General features: G+C 35.4%; 1 protein-coding gene across 2 annotated transcripts in view; it reads left to right on the plus strand.

The window, feature by feature from the left end:
- Positions 1-24,946, plus strand: part of ATRNL1 (attractin like 1) — a 706,327-nt gene that overhangs the window by 41,982 nt on the left and 639,399 nt on the right. For both annotated transcript variants that reach the window (XM_049697036.1, XM_049697035.1), the window contains exons 6-8: positions 7,966-8,140; positions 9,530-9,617; positions 18,175-18,430. In XM_049697036.1, coding sequence (XP_049552993.1) covers positions 7,966-8,140; positions 9,530-9,617; positions 18,175-18,430 — 519 coding nt within the window. The remainder of the gene's footprint in view (positions 1-7,965; positions 8,141-9,529; positions 9,618-18,174; positions 18,431-24,946) is intronic.

Here is a 24,946-nt window from a genome sequence, read left to right on the forward strand (position 1 = left end):
AGGCGCTCAAATTTTGTTGTTGTTGTTGAATAAATGAATTAGAAATGTATTAGTTGCTGGTTTAGTGATATGTGGACATTCAAGTATAGATGTTTTAGAAGACTAGTACTCCAATAACTTATGCAATTTACTTGATATATAAAGCATAATTTTAAATATTGAGGGAAACATTTGAATTTGAGCATCTGGTCAGTTATTTTCTTTCAGTCCTTTGGTTTTAGATTTTAGCATTTGCCATTGGGTGGCAGTATTGACTACCAGAGCACACACTTAGATTCCATGGCATTATTTAAGTTGTAAAAACTTGATGATTTTGTTTGTTTTAGGAAAATATAAAATCTTTTAGCTCAGATCCATGAATATTTTATCATACATTATTTTTTTTCTGGGTTAGTCACGTAACATATTAGGACAGAATTAGTTACTTTAGGATAGTGTGTATAAGTACACGAGACTATAGGTTGCTTTAAAGAAATCCACAACATAGCTTACGTTTCCCTTTAGAAATTTAATAATAATGAACGTGATCTCTCTATTTAACTTTGTGGAGAGACAAGCAACAGATAATGTGCTAGATTAAATTCTTCTCTTTTTGTTCATTTTCCCCAACCAGCAAAAACAGCAAATCCAACTTTTTGCAAGAGCCAATAAAATAAGTTTTTATTCCTCAGCTACTTGAAAAGTTGTTTAAAAATAGTATTGAGGATGTATATATAACACGCTTTATTTACTAATTCATTTATTTTTGTTCATTTTATGTAACAAAAATTTTAGAGCTTCTTCCAAGTGCTAGGTACTATTCTAGGACCTTTGAATACATCACAGAACAAAGAAAGTAAAGATCCTTGTGGATCTTACATTCAAGCTAAGAGAGACAGACCATAGATAATCAACATAACATATATATTATACATATAATATTTTAGAAAGGGATAAGTGTAATGGAAAAATAAGGTGGAGCTGAGAAGGAGGAATAGGTAGATCTAGGGATGGGAATTACAATTTTAAATAAAATGATCAGGTTAAGCCTTATTGAGAAGGTGACATTTGAGTAAAGACTTGAAGCAAGTGAGGGAGTTAGCTCTATAGATGTTTAGGAGAAGGGCATTTCAGGCAGAGGGAATAGCCATTGGCAAAGGCCCTAAGGCAGGAACAGGCCTGGTGTGTGTGAGGGCCAGCAAAAGGCCAGTGTGCCTGAAATTGAATGACTGAGGGGCAGGTTGTGGGATGTGAGCTCAGAGAAGTTGCAGAGCAAGGAGATGATCGAGGGTATGGAGGTAAGGTGCTGGAGTGATGGAGGTTTGTGAGGAATGGAGCTAGATGAGCTAAGCCTTAGTGTTGTAGGCTATTGGAAGGATTTTGAATTTTACCCTAAGTTAAATGGGGAGCCATTGTAGAATTTTGAGCAGACGATTGATATAATCTGACTTAGTTTTAAAAGGTTCCTGTTGACTTCTATATTGAGAATAGACTATGAAAGCAGAGTACCAGTTAAGAGACTACTACTGTAATTATAATCTAGATGAGAAATGATAGTAGTGTGGGCAGGCAGCAAGGAAGGTAAGAATTGCTTAATACTGAATGTGATTTTAAAACAGGGTTAATAGGATTTGTTGATGCATTGGATATGGGGGATGGGAGAAAGAAAAAAGTCAAGGATGACTTGAAGATTTTTTTGACCTTAGAGTAAGATAGAGTTGTCATCAGTTGACATGAGGAAGATTTTATGAGGAAGATCAGTTTGAATTTGGTATGTTACGTTTGAGATGTCTTTTAGACATCTAAGAGGAGATGTTGAAAAGGCAGTTGGAGTTTAGTGGAGAGAGGTCTGTACTGTCTGGGGCTGATTGGCTTAAAAATGTTAAATTGGAAATGGTTGATGATACTTAAAGCCATGAGATCAGATGAGATCATGAGGGAAGGGAGTATAGAGAGAGAGAATAGAACAAAGGGCTGTGGGTTACAATAAAATTCACAGAATATTCTGTGCTAGACATAGGTTCCTTCCTTGTGGAAGGTTACCTAATGTTGAAATATTTACAACCACATACTTTATTGCCTCTGACTTAGATAGGTGGGATAAACAAATCCTGCTTTCAATCCCAGCTATCTCTGTATTTGTCATTTTCAACTAATCAGAACCAGTCTGTAAAGCTTTGTTTGTAAGCCTTTCACCACTCAAAAATAGTAATTGGAAAGCACTGATCTTTGCTAACAGAAGGGCAGTTCCTTTCCATACTGTAATCACATCATTGACCTAAACTGTGAGAACCAAGTATTCTTGGAACAGATCTGGTGTAGTGATTACCACTCACAAATTCATTGTTCTGTAAAATTAGGATATTGTCAGAACAGCTGTGGACATTTAAAATACACTAAATTTGATAACTGTCCTTTGGAGATTGATTTTATGGGCCTAGAAAATGTTTAGAATACTTTGGAAACTGAAACAAAATCAGAATTTTCTGATGATGTTAGAAGATAGGACTCTTGCAATGATGTTATCTCATTTTGCCTTTTATTATGGAGAACTTCAGATTCATTACGATCATAAGACTGTTTCTGGAGTGATTACAGTAAGTTACATGTACCTCTCTTCAAATCTTCCTTCTCAGAATACTTTTCCTTTCCTATTAGCAGTCCAGTTTCTTTGTGGGAAATTGCCTTTCACTCATTGAGAGTAGTCTTGATGGGACGATAAATCCAGATACCTGTCTATTTTAAGCTTGGTTTTCAGCCTCTTTTTAAAAATTCTTTGAATTTCCCCATGTTTTTTTCAACAAATACCCATTTTTCCTTAACCTAGCCAAAAGTAGTTTCTGTGGCTTACAACCAAAGAAATCTAGCTGATATACTACACTAGAGGGTACTATTCAGGGAATTGCTGTTAAACTCACTTGAAGACTTCACATTTTTATCCTTCTTTATGGAAGAAAAGTTATTTTATAAAACTAATTTGTATAAAGCAAATAAAATTTTTGTACTGATTTCCAGTATCAAAACAGAGATAGAGTCCCTTAGAAAAACTTTTCCAGTGCAAAATAGACGACTTTGGGAAGGAAGAAAGAATATAATTCAGTAGTTCTGGAATTGCTTTGGAGAAACTTTCAAAACTTTGTAGTACTTTCTTTATTCTAGGTTTTGTCCTTTGCAATTATTTCTCAATTGTATTTATCTCTGATTATAGAAATTTTTAGTTGTAATTTTACTGTTTTCTTTTGGCATGTATATTTACTATACCTAATAATGCTAGGCTTCATTAACATATTTTGCCTGTAGACTTGATTATACTTAGTTTCCTTGTATATTAAAATGAGAGGATGGACTTCATAATAGTAATAATGTTACTATTATGAAGGTTTCATTATAGTATTTAATATTAAGTACAATCTCATTCAATCTTATTTTATTTTCACAGAATCCTATGTTCTTCTGCATATAATCTCCATGATTAAACTGAAGTTTAGAGAAGTTAATTTGTCCAAGGTTTCATAGCTAATAAGTTGGAAAGCGAGGTTTGACTTCATAGCTCTTGCTCTTGATCTTTTATGGCTCTAAGGTTATTTTCATTCATTCATTCATTCATTCATGCAGTAAGTGAATACTGAGGCCAGTCATGTAAGAGTTGTGGGCCGTGTTAAGGATTTTTATTTTTAGTGTGATGGGAGATCATTGAAAGATTTTGAGTAGGGAAATTTATATTTTTAATCATTCTGGTTGCATTGTGGAGAGTTGAATGTGATAGGAAGGCAGCAAGAATGGAAATAAGGAGACCAGTTTGGAGACTATTGCAGTAGTCCAGGTGAGATTGGATGGTGACTTGTACTAGGATGGTAGTTGGAAAGGGAAGGATCAGTGTTTAGAGCCTGGTAGAGGTGATCGAATTTAAAAATGTTTATCATTGGTAAGGTACAGACACTTAGACACCAACCAATCAAAACTGATGCTGACTTTAGCACTGGGGCAGGATCCTGGATGAGCCATGCTGTGCCAGGCATTACGCCTTTAGTTGTCTTTTGCGGAGTCTGGATTATCTCAGAGGGCCAGGGGAACTGGGAAGAGGAAGGCCTGGTACCTGCAGCAGCATCTGCTTAACAATCAGTGAAGCATTTCCATGTTTTAACAGTTGGAAAGGCTGTATTCCTGCATACGTAATGAATGTCAGTCCAGGATTTGTTGGATATGGGTGTGGGAGAAAAAGAGAACTCAAGAATAGCTCCAAGATCTTTGCCCTGAGCAACTGGGTAAATGGAAGTGCCGTTTACTGAGACGGTAAACACTGGTGAAGGAGCAGATTTGGGAGGGAAAGAAATCAAGATTTTAGTTTTGGACATGTTAAGTTTGAGATGATTATGAGACATCCAAGTGGAAATGTCATGTAGGTAGTTTCACTTTGAGTCTGGAATTCAAGAGAGATTGTGAGGATGGAGGTATAAATTTAAGAGGGATGAGTATAATTCCACTTTGGATTGTAGAACAGTGTCAAAAATTTGTCTCGCAGTAGCCTGTCACTAATGCCGAAAATTACATCATTAGAAATTCATTTATGCTCTTTGGATTAACCCATGGAAAAGGTAGCATATTAAATCTTTATGAAAACCCACTGTAATATGAATTCGTTTATTACATCTTTTTCAAGACAGCTGTGATCTGCTTACCTTGAGGAGATTCCCATATTGATTGATAAAAGTTATGCAGGGAGAATTATGCAGAGATGTTCCATAACAGGACAGATAATGAAGTGGTAGACTTTTCATGGATGTGTTTTTATAAAAAGGGAGTCTTGGATGGCTTTAAATGATACTTAATGAGTGGTGAAGCCTTTGTGTGTATAAAGTGTTCTCTATAGTTATTTGTGTTTTAAATTAATATTCAGTTTATAAATTTACATTTTTAATCAGTTACGAGTGCAGAAAACTACAAATTAAGACATCTAATTTTCCTTACACTTTTAAGTCATATTCATAAATCTTTCTATTTATAAACTTATTAATTTAGAGTAAAATAAAGACAATCTGTAGAGTTTGGCTATAAACCATTCCTTCTAATAACTGCTAGAAGTTACATAAAATAAGGTAGTAACAAAGAGGAAGAATTTGACTGCTGGTTTGCATAGAAAAGTAGATATTTTAGATTATAGAGTAAAAGTTTAAAAATCTCTAACATCCAATTTCTTGTATTAAATAACAGTATTTATCTGAAGTTATAAATTTAGTTATTAGCATTAGTTTCCTATAATTGCTGTAACAAATTACCACAAACTTGGTGTCTTAACACACATTCATTATTCTCTTACCATTCTGGAAGTTAGAAGTCTGAAATATGTTTCACTGAGCCCAAATCAAGGTGTTTGCAGGGTCACACTCCTTCTGAGGCTCTAAGAAAGAATCTGCATCCTTGACTTTTCCAGGAATAGAGTTTCAGTCCCTACATTCATTAGCTCTTTTCCCCTACTCCATCTCCAAAGCATGGAGCACAGCATCCTGCTTCAGTGGTAATATTGATTTCTCCTTCTGTAGTCAAATCTCTCTTACAAGGACACTTGTGATTACATGTAGAGCCCTGCGCTCTAGAGCCTGCGAGCCACAGCTACTGAGCCTGCATGCCACAACTATTGACACCTGCGTACCTAGAGCCCGTGCTCCGCAACAATGAGAAGCCCGCGCACTGCAACAAAGGGCAGCCCCTGCTCACCGCAACTAGAGAAAACCTGTGTGCAGCAACGAAGGCCCAATGCAGCCCAAAATAATAAGTAAATAAAATAAATAAATTTAAAAAAAGAATAGATACCTAAAATACCTAAAATTGAAAAAAAAAAGTACAAAGAATATACAAATGTCCTTTACCCAGATTAACCTGTTATTAACATTTTACTCTTTTTGCTTTATTATTCCTGATTTAAAATAAATCTACATTTTTCTTTTTAAGAAAACAAGATATAGCATTTAGACCAATTAGGTATACCACTCATGTGTAATTGTCCATATGATCTTATTTCTCTTCAGTTAAGTTAGAGGTTGGTAAACTTTTCTGTAGAAGGCCACATAGTAACTATTTTCGGCTTTGGGAATTGCATGATATCTGTTGCAACTACTCAACTCTGCTGAGTACTGCAGAAGTAGCCATAGATAATACTTAAATGAATGAGCATACTGTGTTCTTAAGAAACTTTGTTACAAAAGCAGGTAGTGGGTTGGATTTTGCTCATGGGCTGTTGTTTGCCAACCTGAGTTAAATGAGTTCTAAGTGGTTTAGAATTGTAGTTTAACTTATTTTTTAAAAAATCAGTGTGTTCCTTTAATTTCTTTGGTTACCAAGGAATAGTTCACAGTCTTTTCACTCAGAAATTATAAAGTTTTCTATATTTGATTTAAAAGATTGTGTTGTTATCAAAGAGATAATCTAGGGTGCTATCTAATTTGTACCTGAAAAATACAGACTCATAGAATGTAAGCATTGAAAAGGACTTGGAAGATGAATGAATGAATGCATGGGTGAGTGAACAAATGAGAAAATAAAAACTGTAAAGGCTAATATTTCTGAAATTAGGGTCTGTTTGGAAGCTTTAAAATTTTGTGATTCAGTGATAATCTAAAACTTTTTGATATAAGAAAATTGATCTCATAATTGTATAAAAATGCCACTAAATTGCAGTGCCAGCATTTGTGTTGACTATTTAGTTAGGACCAAGTGGTATCCTTATTGCAGGCTAAAAAGAATATTGAAGAGTACTGATACTTTTGTGATAAGTGAAGGTCAACAGATGTTATGGCATATTATATGGATAAAAAAGGTTTATATAAATATATAAAGGTTTATATAAATATATATATATATAAATGAAAGAAAAGTGCTGGGAGAATTATGTTGTCAAAATAATATAAGTATCTTAAAGTTGCATAAAAAAGGTGCTATGGAATTGATATCATTTTCCACTTAGGACCAATGATTTACTTTGAGCAGAACAACACCATCCATCATTTTAAGCAAAAATTAATTTTAATGATTTTAAAAGTTTGTTTATATACATAATTTATAAGTTCATGTTGGTTTTATATTTATAAAAGAACTTTAAACATAAGGAATTTATTTCATGTTTTTGTTTAAGCCTATTAGTTTCATTAGAATTAAAATAATCTGTGAGCCCTTAAATTTGATGAAAATACATTTCCTTTAGGAGCATTCCTTCCATAACTTAAGTTTGAGAAACACTGATCTAGCCTAGCCTGCTACATTTTACAGGTGAGGAGCCAAGACTCATGAGTAACATCATGAACATGGATAGGAAAAGGCAGTGTTTTTAACTTAGAGTGTTTACATTATCCTGCACTCATTAATAGTTTTTATTTTATTATGCATAATAATTTTTTCTGTTTGAGGATAATAAGCCTCTCTACTGATGCCAATTTTGGTTGTTCTTAATAAGAATGATGCTAAGAAAAAATGTAATTTTATTTTTATATTTCTTTAATAGCTTACAATTTATGAATGCTTTAATTTCCACTGTCTTTAAAAAAATTAAATATTTATAATAATCCTTAGGAGATAGATTGTTATTTCTGTTTTATAGATGAAGGTGTGATGATGGCAAAGGTAAGCAGACTTTCCCAAGGTCACACTTTTAGTAAGAGACAGAACTGGGATTTGAGTACATTGTTTACTGTCCTAATATCCTATTAGCATACTGAAATAAATCTGAAATTTATATCATTTAAGTAATTCTTTCAGATTGTATTATTTATTTGAATGTATCCAAGCCTGATTTGAGTGTATGATTTTTTCCTCTGTAAGCATTACATTTGCTTTTAGAGTTTTTCCTGTAAGTTATATTTCAGACCATTTATGTACATTATATTTATTAATAAGATGAGCATTGGATTCTTAAATTCTCTTAATCCATGTATTCTGTTTCTACAATCTAAGGTCTTTGTTTAATGCATTGTGTTGTTTGATTTTTTTAAATAGGTCCTGATTGTTCTTTGAATGTTCCTTCCACTGAGTCTTACTGGATTCTGCCAAATGTTAAACCCTTCAGTCCTTCTGTAGGTCGGGCTTCCCATAAAGCTGTTTTACATGGGAAATTTATGTGGGTGATTGGTGGATATACTTTTAACTACAGTTCTTTTCAAATGGTCCTGAAGTAAGTTTTCTTTTTGTTTTTCAGATTTTCACAGTCTAATTTTTAGGCTGGATATTTTTTGGTAATAAGACTATCCTAAATGCCCTATGTTACTGATATACAAATTTGTGAATGATTATTTTTTAATATATCTGTTTGCCGCATAGGACTGATTTGAGAATATATAAACTCAGTGTATCAATAAGTTATTTGTCATTGGGCATATAGGTTTGTTCTATATAGATATTTCATTAACTTTCTAGAGTGCTTTTAATAAATTCTGAATAAGAAAATATTAACTTTAAATAAGCCCAGGCCAGGCCAAGCCTATATTGGGCATTATGAATACTGCTACCTTTTATTTTTTCAGAATGAAGTATAATTGCTTATATAAAAGTACTTTCAGTTTTTCTGCAAATTTTAATTTACCTAAACTTTTACTTTGCATTTACTTTACAAGCTTTTGTTAGAGAATATTTTTTCATTTTTCTGAATGTGGTTTAGCTGTAGGTAAGGATGTTTAAAAGCTTTTAGAAGTGATGGTGTCAGTTATAAGTTGATTTATCTTCTGTAGTAGAATTTAATTGAGGTGTAGATGTTATACTTAAGACAAATTATTCAGTAAATAATATAAAAGTTTTGTATTAGTGTCTATTAAATTAGAGAGTATTTTACGGAACATTTATACATCGACATTAGAATTAATATGTATTCATGGGCATAGCAAATTGTTTTGAACACTTACTTTGTGCTTAGTATTTGGGATCTGTCAGTGGACATAATGAATATCCCATCTTTGTGAAGTTAGTGAGGAAGGACAGGCAATTAGAAAAAAATGTAATTAGCATGATAAATATGTATATTATAAATAAATTATATATATGCACATATATTCATATACAGATATAGATAGATAGCAAGATAGGTAGCAGGGGTAAGCAAATCAGGAATGCCAAAGAGGAGGGAGTTGCACTCACAAATGTAGTGGTGTAGGCTTCATGGGAAAGGTGAGAGCTGAGCAAAGACTTGAAGGGGGTCAGACATTGGCAGAGAAGAAAGCCAGACAAAAGCCTTAAGGTAGGAGCTTCAAGGAGGCCCAGGTGACTTTAAAAGTGTAGACGAGCTCACTGTTGTTTAGGTTAATCGGCTGGTTCAGAACAAATTAACTCCGGTAATAAATAGCCTAGTCAAGTTATTGTATATTATACATTCGGATGATTGAATCCTAATTTAGACTAGGTATATTTTGAATGAGTCTCTATTAGAAATTTCTAATATGGTATATGAAATTATGAGTTTATTCTAATTGTTTTTGAATTAATGAATATTTAAATACAAGAAAGCATATGCAAATTCAAAACTGAAAATGAATCTTAGCTTATGAAGTTATTTTTTTTTTCTTGTTTTTAGTTACAATTTAGAAAGCAGTATATGGAATGTAGGAACTGTATCAAGGGGACCTCTCCAGAGATATGGGCATTCTCTTGCTTTATATCAGGTATGAATCCTGCTTTAAATTTTAATCTTTTTTTTTCTTTTTTTAGACTTTATAGGAAGAAATACTAAATCTCAGATTTATTTCAAACATTTAATAAGAACAGTAGATCATATGAATCACAATAACTTGAGATGTCAAAGACTTTTATACTATTTTAGTAAAAATAAAAAGATTTTAATACAGTCCTCCATTGAACATGAGAAGAAATGAAGGTTGAGTTTTTGTCCATGATATACATAACAAAAATTTACCATATTAACCATTTTTAAGAGTAGAATTCATTCAGTGGTATTAAGTATATTCAAGTTGTTGTACAGCCATTACTGTTATTTTCAGACTTCTTTTTATCTTGCAAAACTGAAACACTATACCCATACAGTAGCTCCTCATTTCCACCTTTCCCCAGACCTTGCAAACTACCATTCTGCTTTCTGTCTCTGTGAATTTGACTATTCTAGGTACCTCATATAAGTGAAATCATACAGTGTTTGTCCTTTAATGACTGGCTTATTTCACTTGGCATGGTGTCCTCAAGAGTCATCCATCTTGTAGCATGTGTCAGAATTTCCTTCCTTTTTACGTCTGAATAATGTTCTGTTGTATGTATATATTGCACTGCATTTTGTTTATCCATTCATCCATCAATAGATACTTGGGTTGCTTCCACCTTTTTGGCTATTATGAATAATGCTACTGTGAACATGGGTATACAACTATCTTTTCAAGTCCCTGATTTCAATTCTTTGGATAGATAGCCAGAAGTGGAATTGCTGGATTGTATGGTAATTCTATTTTTAAATTTTTGAGGAACTGCTATATTGTTTTCCACAGCAGCTGTAACAATTTTACATTCCTGCCAGCAGTGCACAAAGGTTTCAATTCCTCCATATCCTTGTCAACACTTGTTATTTTCCCCTTCCTTCCTTCCTTCCTTCCTTCCTTCCTTCCTTCCTTCCTTCCTTCCTATAGTAGCCATCCTGATGGATGTAAAGCAGTATCTCATTGTGGTTTTGATTTGTATTTCCTTAATGATTTGTGGTATGTAACATCTTTTCAAGTGCTTATTGGCTATTTGTATGCTTTCTCTGGATAAACATATATTCAAGTCTTTTGCCCATTTTTAACTTTTTTTTGGTGTTGAGTTGTAGGAGTTCTTTATATATTCTGGATTTTATCCCCTAATTGGATATATTATTTGCAAATATTTTCTCTCATCCTGTGGGCTTTTTCACTCTATTGATAGTGTCCTTTGATGGGCAGGTTTTTAATTTTGACACAGTCCAATTTATCTGTTTTTTCTTTTGTTGCCAGTGCTTTTGGTGTCATATCCAAGAAATCATTGCCAAATCCAATATTATGAAGCCTTTTCCCTATGTTTTCTTTTAAGAATTGTGAAGTTTTAGTTCTTAGGTCTTTAATCTGTTTTGAGTTAATTTTTGTTTAGGGTATAAAGTAAGGGTCCAATTTTTTTCTCTTACATATGGATATTCAGTTTTCCCTGCACTATTTGTTGAAAAGACTTTTCCCCCATTAAATGGTCTTGGCACTCTTGTTGAAAGCATTTGATCATATATGCAAAGATTTATTTCTGAGCTCTCTAGTCCTTTGATCTAGATCTGTGTTTATTCCAGTACCACACTGTTTTGATTAGTGTAGTTTTGTAGTAAGTTTTGAAATGTAGAAATGTGAGACCTCCAACTTCAGTCTTGTTTTTCAAGTTTGTTTTATTTATTCAGGGTCCCTTAAGATTCCATAATAGTTTAGGATGGATTTTTCTACTTATGCAAAATGTCATTGGGATTTTGATAGGGATTGCTTTTAATCAGTTATTTTTATGTATTTGTGGGGTTCATGAATTTAGCATGATTAAAATCAGGCTATTTAATTGGTTTTTATTTTGAATCAACAAAGATTCATGTATTTTGTGGACTGTGACTACACTCTTCAAATCAGAATTTATATATTTTCTGTGCTTGTTTAAGAAAATTTGTAAAACACAGGAGCAATGTAAAGAATAAACTACCACTGTTTTGTGCTATGCATATACATGTTTAAGAAATTAAATAATCTCTCTATGTACATATGTATGTGGATATATGTTTCTTTGTTTTCTTTCAGTTTTTTGATTTATTTCATTTTCTTGTAACAGCTTTATTGAGATATAATTGGCATACAATACAATTCATGTGTTTAAAATGTACAACTGAATGCTTTTTAGTATCTTCAGAGTTGTGCAATTATCTCTTGCAGGCTTGTCAAAATTGCAGTGTTGCGTAATCAATTTTAGAATATTTTCATCACCTTGTAAAGAAGTCCTGTACCCTTCAGCTGTCACCCTTGCCCCTCCCTGTGTCCTCAAGGCCATTCTCTATGTCTGTGTCTTTATTCCTGTCCTGCCCCTAGGTTCATCAGAACCATTTTTTTTAGATTACATATATATGTGTTGGCATATGATATTTGTTTTTCTCTTTCTGACTTACTTCACTCTGTATGACAGACTTAGGTCCATCCACCTCATTACAAATAACTCAATTTCGTTTCTTTCTATGGCTGAATAATATTCCACTGTATATAGGTGCAACATCTTCTTTATCCATTCATCTGTTGATGGACACTTAGGTTGCTACCATGTCCTGTCTACTGTAAATAGTGCTGCAGTGAACATTGTGGTACATGATTCTTTTTGAATTATGGTTTTCTCAGTGTATATGCCCAGTCGTGGGATTGCTGGGTCATATGGTAGTTCTATTTTTAGTTTTTTAAGGAACCTCTGTACTGTTCTCCATAGTGGCTGTATCAATTTACATTCTCACCAACAGTGCCTCTCCACACCCTCTGCAGCATTTATTGTTTGTAAATTTTTTGATGATGGCCATTGTGAGGTGATACCTGATTATAATTTTGATTTGCATTTCTCTAATGATTAGTGATGTTGAGCATTCTTTCATCAGTTTGTTGGCAATCTGTATTTCTTCTTTGAAGAAATGTCTGTTTAGGTCTTCTGCCCATTTTTGGATTGGGTTGTTTGTTTTTTTGATATTGAGCTGCATGAACTGCTTGTATATTTTGGAGATTAATCCTTTCTCAGTTGCTTTGTTTGCAAATATTCTCTCCCATTCTGAGGGTTGTCTTTTCGTCTCGTTTATGGTTTCCTTTGCTGTGCAAAAGCTTTTAAGTTTCATTAGGTCCCATTTGTTTATTTTTGTTTTTATTTCCATTTCTCTAGGAGGTGGGTCAAAAAGGATCTTGCTGTGATTTATGTCATAGAGTGTTCTGCCTATGTTTTCCTCTAAGAGGAAGCATATTTCCTCTCTGCCTACTTTCTGGGGAGTTTTTATCATAAATGGGTGTTGAATTTTGTCGAAAGATTTTTCTGCATCTATTGAGATTATCATATGGTTTTTATCCTTCATTTTGTTAATATGGTGTATTACATTGATTGATTTGCGTATATTGAAGAATCCTTCCATTCCTGGGATAAACCCCACTTGATCATGTTGTATGATCCTTTTAGTGTGCTGTTGGATTCTGTTTGCTAGTACTTTGTTGAGTATTTTTGCATCTATGTTGATCAGTGATATTGGCCTATAGTTTTCTTTGTTGTGACATCTTTGTCTGGTTTTGGTATCAGGGTGATGGTGGCCTTGTAGAATGAGTTTGGGAATGTTCCTCCTTCTGCTATAGTTTGGAATAGTTTGAGAAGTATAGGTGTTAGTTCTTCTCTAAATGTTTGATAGAATTTGCCTGTGAAGCCATCTGGTCCCGTACTTTTGTTTGTTGGAAGATTTTTAATCACAGTTTCATTTTCAGTGCTTGTGATTGGTCTGTTTATATTTTCTATTTCTTCCTGGTTCAGTCTCGGAAGGTTGTGCATTTCTAAGAATTTGTCCATTTCTTCCAGGTTGTCCATTTTATTGGCATATAGTTGCTTGTAGTAGTCTCTCATGATCCTTTGTATTTCTGCAGTGTCAGTTGTTATTTCTCCTTTTTCATTTCTAATTCTGTTGATTTGAGTCTTCTCCCTTTTTTTCTTGATGAGTCTGGCTAATGGTTTATGAATTTTGTTTATCTTCTTAAAGAACCAGCTTTTAGTTTTATTGATCTTTGCTATTATTTCCTTCATTTCTTTTTCATTTATTTCTGATCTGATCTTTATGATTTCTTTCCTTCTGCTAACTTTGGAGTTTTTTTCGTTCTTCTTTCTCTAATTGCTTTAGGTGTAAGGTTAGGTTGTTTATTTGAGGTTTTTCTTGTTTCTGGAAGTAGGATTGTATTGCTATAAACTTCCCTTTTAGAACTGCTTTTGTGCATCCCATAGGTTTTGGGTTGTCATGTTTTCTTTGTCATTTGTTTCTAAGTATTTTTTTATGTCCTCTTTGATTTCTTCAGTGATCTCTTGGTCATTTCATAGCGTATTGTGTAGCCTCCATGTGTTTGTATTTTTTACAGTTTTTTCCTGTAATTGATATCTAGTCTCATAGTGTTGTGGTCGGAAAAGATACTTGGTACAATTTCAATTTTATTAAATTTACCAAGGCTTGATCTGTGACCCAAGATATGGTCTCTCCTGGAGAATGTTCCATGAGCACTTGAGAAGAAAGTGTATTCTGTTGTTTTTGGATGGAATGTCCTATAAATATCAATTAAGTCCATTTTGTTTAATTTGTCATTTAAAGTTTGTGTTTCCTTATTTACTTCATTTTGGATGGTCTGTCCATTGGTGAAAGTGGGGTGTTAAAGTCCCCTACTATAATTGTGTTCCTTTTGATTTCCCCTTTTATGGCTGTTAGCATTTGCCTTATGTATTAAGGTGCTCCTATGTTGGGTGCATAAATATTTACCATTGTTATATCTTCTTCTTGGATTGATCCCTTGATCATTATGTAGTGTCCTTCTTTGTCTCTTGTAATAGCCTTTATTTTAAAGTCTATTTTGTCTGATATGAGAATTGCTACTCCAGCTTTCTTTTGATTTCCATTTGCATGGAATATCTTTTTCCATCCCCTCACTTTCAGTCTGTATGTGTCCCTAGGTCTGAAATGGGTCTCTTGTGGATAACATATATACAGGTGTTGTTTTTGTATCCATTCAGCCAGTCTGTGTCTTTTGGTTGGAGCATTTGATCCGTTTACATTTAAGGTAATTATCGATATGTATGTTCCTGTTACCTTTTTCTTAATTGTTTTCTGTTTGTTTTTGTAGGTCTTTCCCTTATCCTGTGTTTCCTGCCTAGAGAAGTTTCTGTAGCATTTGTTGTAAAGCTGGTTTGGTGGTGCTGAATTCTCTTAGCTTTTGCTTGTCTGAAAAGCTTTTGACTTCTCCATCAAATCTGAATGAGATCCTTGCTGGGTAGAGTAATCTTGGTTGTAGGTTTTTCCCTTTCATCACTTTAAATATGTCCTGCCACCCCCTTCTGGCTTTCAGAGTTTCTGCTGAAAGATTAGCTGTTACCCTTATGGGGATTCCCTTGTATGTTATTTGTTGCTTTTCTCTTGCTGCTTTTAATATTTTTTCTTTGTACTTAATTTTTGATAGTTTGATTAATATGTGTCTCAGCATGTTTGTCTTTGGGTTTATCCTGTATGGGACTCTCTGCGCTTCCTGGACTTGATTGACTATTTCCTTTCCCATGTTAGGGAAGTTTTCGACTGTAATCTCTTCAAATATTTTCTCAGACCCTTTCTTTTTCTCTTCTTCCTCTGGGACCCCTATAATTCGAATGTTGGTGTGTTTAGTGTTGTCCCCGAGGTCTCTGAGTCTGTCCTCAGTTCTTTTCATTCTTTTTTCTTTATTCTGCTCCCTGGCAGCTATTTCCTCCATTTTACCTTCCAGCTCACTCGTCTGTTCTTCTGCCTCAGTTATTCTGCTATTGATTCCTTCTAGAGTATTTTTAATTTCAGTTACTGTGTTGTTCATCACTATTTGCTATTTAGTTCTTCTAGATCCTTGTTAAATGTTTCTTGTATTTTCTCCATTCTGTTTCTGAGAATTTGGATCATCTATACTATCACTACTCTGAATTCTTTTTCTGGTATGTTGCCTATTTCATCTTCATTTATTTGGTCTTGTAGGTTTTTACCTTGCTTCTTTGTCTGTAATATATTTTCTTGTCGTTTCTTCTTTTTGATGGTTGGGGCTGTATTCCTGTCTTACCGATTGTTTGGCCTTAGCTGTCCAGCCCTGGAGTTTGCAGGCAGTTGGATAGAGCCAGGCCTTGGTGCTGAGATGAGGACCTCTGGGAGGCCTTACTCTGATTAATATTCCCTAGGGTGTGAGGTTCTCTGTTAATCCACTGGGTTGGACTTGGAGCTCCCACCACAGGAGCTTGGGCCCTACCTCTGGCCTGGGAACCAAGCAAAAAAAAAAAGAAAAAAGAAAAAAGAAAGAAGGAGAAAAGGAGCAGTACGATATCAAAGAATAAAAAAACAAAAAGATTTGAAAGATAAAAGATATATTAGGAAAAGTAAAAATATAATTGCAACAAGGTAAAATAAAGCCACAACAGAAAAAAGAAAAAAAAAAAGGTGGGGGGAACAAGCCAAAAGGAGAGAACAATAACAAAGTATAAAGAATAAAATAAAATTAGAAAAATAAAAGATTTACTAGGAAAAATATAAATGAGTCAACAAGGTAGAGCAGAACCCCAATCTAAAAGCGGAAAAAGAAAAAGAAAATAAAAAGCCTTGGCTATGTGGGAGGAGTTTAGGCGGGGGTGGAACTTAGGCAGGGGTGGGGTTTAGGGTGGGCGGAACCTAGGCGGGTTGGGGGTGTGACATTTGAGCATGGGGCAGGGCCTAGGCTCAGGACCCATGCAGCCAGAAAAGGCCCTGGGGGCCAGGCGTGTGTGGGGCGATGATGTTCAAGCGTGGGGCAGGGCCTCTGCTTAGGACCTGGCAGGAGGGGAGAGGCAGCAAGTGGAAAGGAGGGCCTCTGGAGTGTGGAGTTCCGGAGTTTGGAGGTAAGGCCTGGGTGAGGGTATGTTGGTGGGGTTTAGGCCCAGCCTGTTGGAGGGAGTCTCCATGTGTAGAGGTAGGGCCCTGGGTGGGAGTGCAGGGCAGGGTTTGGGCTCTGCATGGCAGGAGGCAGGCTCCGAGGGCAGAGGATTAGGCCCGGGGAGCCCAACAGTCTTCCCAGTGCCTAAGTGGACAGGGAAAGCGCTGGCCCACTTCCGTTCCTTCACGTCCCTCCTGCACCGTCTCCCACAGGGTCTCCCCTGACCCATCGGATCCCTAACCGTGGGTGGGTCCCACTGGGTGTAGGAACTCCTCCCCTGCCCCAGCCGCCCCTCAGGTGTACCGGTCCTGGAGGTCCAGCCTTTACTTTTGCTCCCCCTTCCCTCCCTCCCACTCCCTCAGGACCTGCGTGGCTGGAGGGGGCCAAGGTGGGCAGAGGATCAGGCCTGGGATCTCAACAGGTTCTTGGGAGTCCAAGTGGGCAGGGGAAACCTGGCCATGCTCCCTTTTGATCCTCTGCCCTCCCAATGGTTCCCCAATTTCCCCCTTCCGGCCTGAGTTCCCTTCCCCTCCCCCAGCTGCCCTTGAGGGGCGCCAATCCCGTCCTGCCTCCACTTCTCCCCCATCACTTCCCCAATGCCCCACGTCCTACCCGGTCACTGGGAGTTCCTCCCATCCCCTTAGGTGTCCGTGGTCCCCCACCGGTGCCTGGTAGGTGCCCTAGTTGTGCGGAGACATGAATTCTGCATTCTCCTAGTCCGCCATCTTGACTCTGCCCCCTCTAATTGTTTTTTTATTTCTTAGTATTCTCTGTATACAAGTTCATATCATCTACAAATAGGAATATTTTACTTTTCTTTTCTAATCTTTATACCTTTATTCAGTTTTTGCATATTTGTTCTGGCTAAACTCTTGAGTACAATGTTGAATGTAAGTGGCAAAAGCAGGCACCTTTATCTTATTACTGACCTTGGTGAAACATCCAGTCTTTTACCATTAAGTGTATGTAATAGCAGCTTTCTGTTTTTCTTAGATGCTCTTTATTAGGTTGAAGAAATTCTTTTCTCTTTCTAGGTTGTTGAAATAGTAATGATTTATATATCATTCATTTCAATCATATTGAAATTGTATAATTTATAAGTGCTATAAGGTATCTGCTCGTAGCCGTGAGAAGTGGTAATAAAAATGTACTCCACATAATATATGCAAATGTGGTCTACCTTTCTGGTGAACAATGATGAAAACAGTGAATGACTGAGACTAGCACAAAGCAGTACAAATAGATGGTAAAATTCAAATTTAACAACTAGGGACTCAACAACTAGGATAATTAAAACCATGGTTAATTGACTACATACCTTTTAAATAAAATACCTTAAAGTAACTTTTTGTAAGTGTGGATTTTCCCCCTTCTTGTAAGGAAAAGAAGTAATTATCACTACTTATGTATTCTCATTTGACTTTTTACAAATAAGAACTATGTCTTATGCATGTTGTGAGCAATTACTAAAATTTAATGTTTAAATTTAGTCTTTATTTTTAACTAATATATCTTGCTAAGATACAAATATTTTTTTATTAACATATGTTTTTTTAATTTACAGGAAAACATCTTTATGTATGGAGGCAGAATTGAAACAAGTGATGGCAATGTCACAGATGAATTATGGGTTTTTAACATACATAGTCAGTCATGGAGTACAAAAACTCCTACTGTGCTTGGACATGGTCAGCAGTATGCTGTGGAGGGACATTCAGCACATATTATGGAGTTGGATAGTAGAGATGTTGTCATGATCATAATATTTGGATATTCTGCAATATATGGTTATACAAGCAGCATACAGGAATACCATATCTGTGAGTTACTTTGAACATGTAACTATGTACTCTTCTTTATTAGTTGAGAATATTTTATCTATAATAAAATCTTCATGTGAATTTAGTCAAAATGGTTAGTTATTTGAAATTAGAATTATAAACCAAGAATTAATTCTTTTTAATATAAACTTTTTTATGTTAGCTATTGTCCTTTAATATGTAAGTTATCTTCTTAGCCAAATGTGCAGAAATGTTACATACTAGACACATTTTCTAAGAATTGAGAATATGTATTTTAAATATCTGAAATTCCAATAGATGGTGCTATTTCTTTGGATTTTACTTATGAACCGAAAGCTAAAACTACCCCAGTTTCTTAACTATGCATTCCATGATTTCAGGATTTTTCATTTTTCAAGGTTCTGTTTCTAATCTTATTGCAATATCTCTATGTATGTATTACTCTTCTAAAGTAAGCTTCCCAAAGACAGTCTTTTGGCTTCTATAAAAGATTATATCTGGTGTGTGAAGGTGACTGGGGCAATCTACATATGACTCTTAAATACTCTAATTTATTTTTCTGGTACTTTATTTCTTTGAATTCTTTATGACATTTTCAAACAGTTGTAAGTTGTTTTTTTTTTTTTTAAATTTGCCTACAGATGTGTATATGCTATGTTTGCTATTTAGATTCAGGAACATACTCCATTTCCAGTTGTGGCCAGGATTATGAACTCAAGTTTTTGGCCCTTTTGTGTATAGACAACTATATTCAACTATTTAGAGTCCTTGTGTAGTCTTGATGAGAGAACTCATTTGCAGATCACCACTGGCAACAAGAAGAGAGTGCTTGTGTGTCAGAGGAAGACTTCCTTCTGAATTCTCCACTGTTTCCCCTTCAGTCCTTTTAAGTGACCTTCTCTTTTTCACATCCCCAGTACAGCTGGGCTAGAATTGGGATATGTATCCTCCTTACTTCTTACTGTCATTTCCACTCTATTTTTACGCCTTCCTCCTTTAAATCACTCAACTTTGAATCTTACATCAGCAGGCTATACCACCTACTACTTCTCCATCTTACACTCCTCTGTTGCTCCTTTGATCACTGTGCTTAATTCCTGGAAGAATATAGCTTCGGCTCACTGTCTCTGTCCTACATATATTAGCCAGATATTTTTATGGATATTTTAGGATCCATTTAAATACTTCTGTCCTCTCAATTTTTTGATCTCTCTTACAAAGATCTTGTTTTCCATCCTGTTTGGGTCTTTCTCTTGCATTGCGGTACTCTTGACCTTGTGTACCTGCTACGAATCCCATAATTTCCATTTCAAGTATCTTACTCTTCAAGTGCTGCTGATCTTTCCAGCTTACTCCTGAAGAGTGTCCAGACTCTGGGAATTCTTCAGCCTTACCAGAGCCTTTAGTCGGTTGAGCCTCTGGTCAGTGCTTCACTCTCTCTCACCCTCTCTTGTCTGTACTTCTCATTTACCGAGGTTTAAGTTCATAATCACCAATCTGTCTTCCAGTTTTCCAAGATGACTGTTTCATATGTTTTCCTTTCTCTCTTCAGACTTCCAACACTTCACTCTTCATCATTACTCTCTTACTTCTTATTTTACTGAGAAAATAGAAGAAATGTAAAAAGAATTCTGGTGATAGGAACATTTTAGAGTGTAATGGTTAATAAATGCTGCATTAAATAAGCCTGTTTACATACATTATTGTCATAACAAACTCATGGTAGCAGTGAAGCACATGTAGGTGAGTCATTCTCATTCTTCAGATGGGCCCAAGGGTCGTTTAATTAAGAGTGACAAATTTTCTATGTAAAAAGGTTGTTTTGTTTTTGTTTTTAATTTTTGGTTTTACTATAGCGTTCAGGGAATGTTGTAGATATTATTTCTGCTTTTTGTAATTTATTGAGATTTTCTTTGGGGCCCAATTTTCATAAATGTTCTATAGACGCTTGAAAAGGAGGTAAATCCTATAATATCAAAGTATAGCGTTTGATACATATATATAAAATCTCCTTTATTGATTATTCTGTTTAGGTCTTTTCTTCCTTACTTATTTTTAACTTGATCTATCATGCTCTGAAAGTTAATAAAAGTCTAAAAATATTAGTTTATTTCTGCCTCTTTCTTCTTGTGTATTCTGGAATTTATGCTTTATGGAAGTTGCTATTATGGATATTCATAACTGTTATATCTTTATTGCAAATTGTATCTTTTAATATTATAAAGTGCTTTGTTCAGTGTTTTTTGATCTGATTTCAACATATTATTAATATTATGGCTCTTGGTTTTTTTTGGTGGGGAAGTCAGTCTTTTCCCTGTGTACCTTTGCCCATTCCTTTACTGTTAACCATTCAGAATCACTTTGTTTTAAATGTATCTCTTGTATACCAGAGAAAGTTGGATTTTGCTTTGTGATTCCCTCTGGTTTTTGTACATTTTATGTACGTTTTATGGGTTTTTTTAAATTACTTTGTTGTCTTCTTTTGTTTTTAATTATAGCTCTTCTCGTGATCAGGGAGAGTGAGGCCCATTTTTTTGTGGGAACAAGAGAGGTAATATTTGAGATCTACCATTAGGCTTCTTCCATGTTCCTTGTTTTTTGTCTTCCTTTCTGCATTCTTGCAGCTTTCTCTATCTGATTCTCTTAGTTTCACTGGCTTTTTGCATGTTCGCACCTGATTTGGAGTTGGTGAGTTTTTTTCATTCCTAATTTCTCTGGAAATTTAATTTTCTTTTTCTCTCACTTTTCCTCCCCATGTTTTCCTTATTTTTTATGTCTTCCCTGAGGAAAACGGGAAGATTCAGGATTAAACTATTACCATGCTTGTACTTGAACCATAGGTGATGACTTCTTAAGTTTTAAAATGAATACTTTAAGTCGACAGTTAACCATACTTTTACTCTTTGATCAACCTCCAATTTACAGGCTACTGTTTCTACTAATTTAATTCATATTGTTTTACTTTGAACACATTTGACATTATTATAAGTATTTTATGCTAGGGGTCACAATCTTTTCTGTAAAGGGACAGATAGTAACTATTTTAGGCTTTGTGGACCATATGGTGTTTGTCAAAACTAATCAGCTCTGCTGTTGTAACATGAAAGGAGCCATAAACATAAACAGATGGGCATGGCTTTGTTCTAGATTTAGCCCTGGGTCTTAGTTGGCCTACCCCTGCTCTAGAGAGAGAGTGTGGACTTCTGGGGGCCTAGCAACGTAGGTCCAAATTAAGTTAAACTTTTGGCATGTGGTTTTTTTTTTTTGAGTTTGAATGTAAGATGAATTTATGCTCCAAAGTGACATTATGTTTAGTCTATGCCCAAACTACTTTTTTCCTCTATGTAGAGCCAGAGCTGAAAGAGATGTTTTCTGTCTGCCTGTGCAGAACAGATTTTTAAAAACCTCACTTTTTCATTGATGGTATAACCCTTTAGGGATCCCGGCTTTATATAGAAGTTCCTTGATGCCATACCTGCATGGGTTTACCTACAGTATTGGCCATTGAAACAAATCTATAGGCCACCTGATTGGTACATGCCTTCCCTACCCCATCTCCCTACTGGTTATAGTTTACAGTTCACAGAATATATTTTACTTTTTTCATATTTCCCTTTATTGAAGGATAGTCTCATTCAGTCCTGAGATGTGGTGGTTATACTTTCCACGGATGGTTAGGAAGGCACAACAAATTTATTCTAATCTTCTCTGAATGGTAAATGTTGGTATGGATTGTTAACCAGTAAATTCATTGGTTGGTAGGTTTTCGGTTTTATTTGGAATAATTTTTTTTTTTTTTTTTTTTTTTTGCGGTACGCGGGCCTCTCACTGTTGTGGCCTCTCCCGTTGTGGAGCACAGGCTCCGGACGCGCAGGCTCAGCAGCCATGGCTCACGGGCCCAGCCGCTCCGCGGCATGTGGGATCTTCCCAGACCGGGGCACAGACCCGTGTCCCCTGCATCGGCAGGCGGACTCTCAACTACTGCGCCGCCAGGGAGGCCCTGGAATAATTTGATTACAAAATGTCAAGTGTAGTTTTGGTAAATTTTAAAGTATTTCTACAGAGGGTTTTTTTTTTTTGCCTTATTCTATAACCAAAATACTATTTCTAAATAAATTTATCAACAGGGTATTTTTGGTTTGATTTTTGTCCTATTAATTGTATTATTTGTTAGGTACCTTTATGAATGTAGTATAAGGTGGAAATGGGAAGAATACATGATTTATGAGTTTTGTAAGAATAGTAGGTGAATTATGAGTAGTTTTAAAATGCTATAAATTATTTAAGTACAAAGTAAAACTCATCAGTTTTTCTAAAATGATATCGTAATAATAAAAAGTTAACATATTACTTGACTCCTAAAGCATTTTGAATTTGTCACTTATTGTTAAAGTATGTGATGTCAAAAAAATAATCCGTAAGTACTTCCACTTTGGAAAGTACTTATGAAAGAATACAAAACAATAGGTATATATAAAGGTGTTGTCAGAATAATTAAGTTGTGTATACCATAGACAAGTGCTACTTTAGGGAACAATACTATGTTAAGTAAGGCTGCTCTGAATATAAGTAATGGGATAATTTGTCATGTTAGTTATAAGTGAATGCTTATGTCAGTGGAGAGAGTTAAAATTTTTTTCCCTCTGTTCTTAGTGGGAATTACTACACTGTGATGTGAGTTTAGGCTCTTTTTCTTGACTGATTTTAATGGCATCAACTACCCAAATGTAGATTGGCTTTACTTTGGTTAACCTTACATGTTTAAAGCTTCTAGGAAACTAAGAAAAAAAGTTTTTTTGTTTGTTTTTAATTAAACAAGAGGCTGTCACTTTAACCAGCATTGCAGTGAGGGTAACTGAAAAGAAAGCTGAAGTTATAGCATAGTAATTAATGAAAACAGAGTATTTTACTAGATAAAAATTTACTCTGGGGGCTTCCCTGGTGGCGCAGTGGTTGAGAGTCTGCCGCCGATGCAGGGGACACGGGTTCGTGCCCCGGTCCGGGAAGATCCCACATGCCGTGGAGCGGCTGGGCCCGTGAGCCATGGCCGCTGAGCCTGCGCGTCCGGAGCCTGTGCTCCGCAATGGGAGAGGCCACAACAGTGAGCGGCCCGCATACTGCAAAAAAAAAAAAAAAAAAAAAATTTACTCTGAAGTATACCCTAAGGATATTGATCTCACCATTATGTAGAAATTTTAAAAAGAGACAAAAACTTCCAATTAACATACTCCAAGTGACCACTTACTCAACTTCTAATAATGTTGCAGATAATTCTGAAGTATTTCTGGCTCAGTGCTTGGTACTGTGACTCTTCCCTGATATTTTGATAATAATATGATTTAAAACAAAGGAACCATCTGGTTAACTTAACTTTAATCATTTAATTTGAACACTGTACATTAACATTTGAAAAAAAATCTAAAATACTGCAGAATATTTTTTATCTCTTGAAACTGTAGTTAAAAGTCTTAGGCACTGTCATTGCATTTTATAAATTTTAGAGTATCTGTTGAGCCAAGGAGTACCTCCAAATATTGCGTTGACTTTGTAGCTTATAGGAGCACAGTTTTGGTTCCACAGATATGCAGTAACGCTTCTCAGCCAATGATGCATCAGGTATTTTTCCTTATCTTTGCAGAACTTATTTCTAGCAGGGTGATACAGATAATAAATAATAAACAGAATAGGTATGCTTATATATGATGTGTTAGAAGATAGTAGTTTTTAGTAAAATAGAGCAAGGGAAGGGGATTAAGAATACTGTGAGGGTGGGAGGTAGTCACAAAATAGGGAGGCCAGAGTAAGCCTCAATGAGACGATGAATTTTGATCAGAGTTGAATGAAGTGAAGGAGTTTGCTATGTGGATATCTGGGAGAAGAGTTCCCAGGAAGTAGGAACAGCTAGCGTAAAGGCAAGAATATGCAGGCATGTTCAAGGAACAGTAAGGAGTCTGGGAATGCTTTGTTAATGCTTATTCTCTCTCCATAGAGAGAGAATAAGCATTAACAAATGAGTGAAGTAACAAATGAAGTTAGAGGAGTAACAAGCAGCAAGATCATGAGATTTCTGCCGAGTGTTTGTATTTTACTTTGGGTGAAATGGAGAGACACTGCAAGATTTTGAGTAGAGCAATGACATAATTTTTAAATGAATCGTTTTGGTTGCTGTGTTGAAAATAAACTCTAGGGAGGAACGAACAGAAGCAAGGAGGCCAGTTAGGAAGTTGTTACAGTAATCTGGGCAATGATGGTGGCTTAGACCAGGGTGGTAGTATTGGAGATGATGATAATCAGTCAGTTTGTTTTGTATGTTTTTAAAGTAGAACAAATAGTATTTGCTGAGGGTTTGGAGGTAGTGTCTGAGAAAAAATGAGGAGTCAAGGATGATTCCAGGGTTTTTGGCAGGAGCCACTGGAATGGTGAAGTTGCCATCAACTGACATGTAGAAGACTCTGAAGCAGGTTTGAGATGAAGGTGATTCGAAGGTCAGGAGTTCAGTTTGGACATGTTATATGTGAGATATCCATTAGACAT

The sequence above is a fragment of the Orcinus orca genome, chromosome 14 (genome assembly GCF_937001465.1).
Source record: "Orcinus orca chromosome 14, mOrcOrc1.1, whole genome shotgun sequence".
Classification (NCBI taxonomy): Eukaryota; Metazoa; Chordata; class Mammalia; order Artiodactyla; family Delphinidae; genus Orcinus; species Orcinus orca.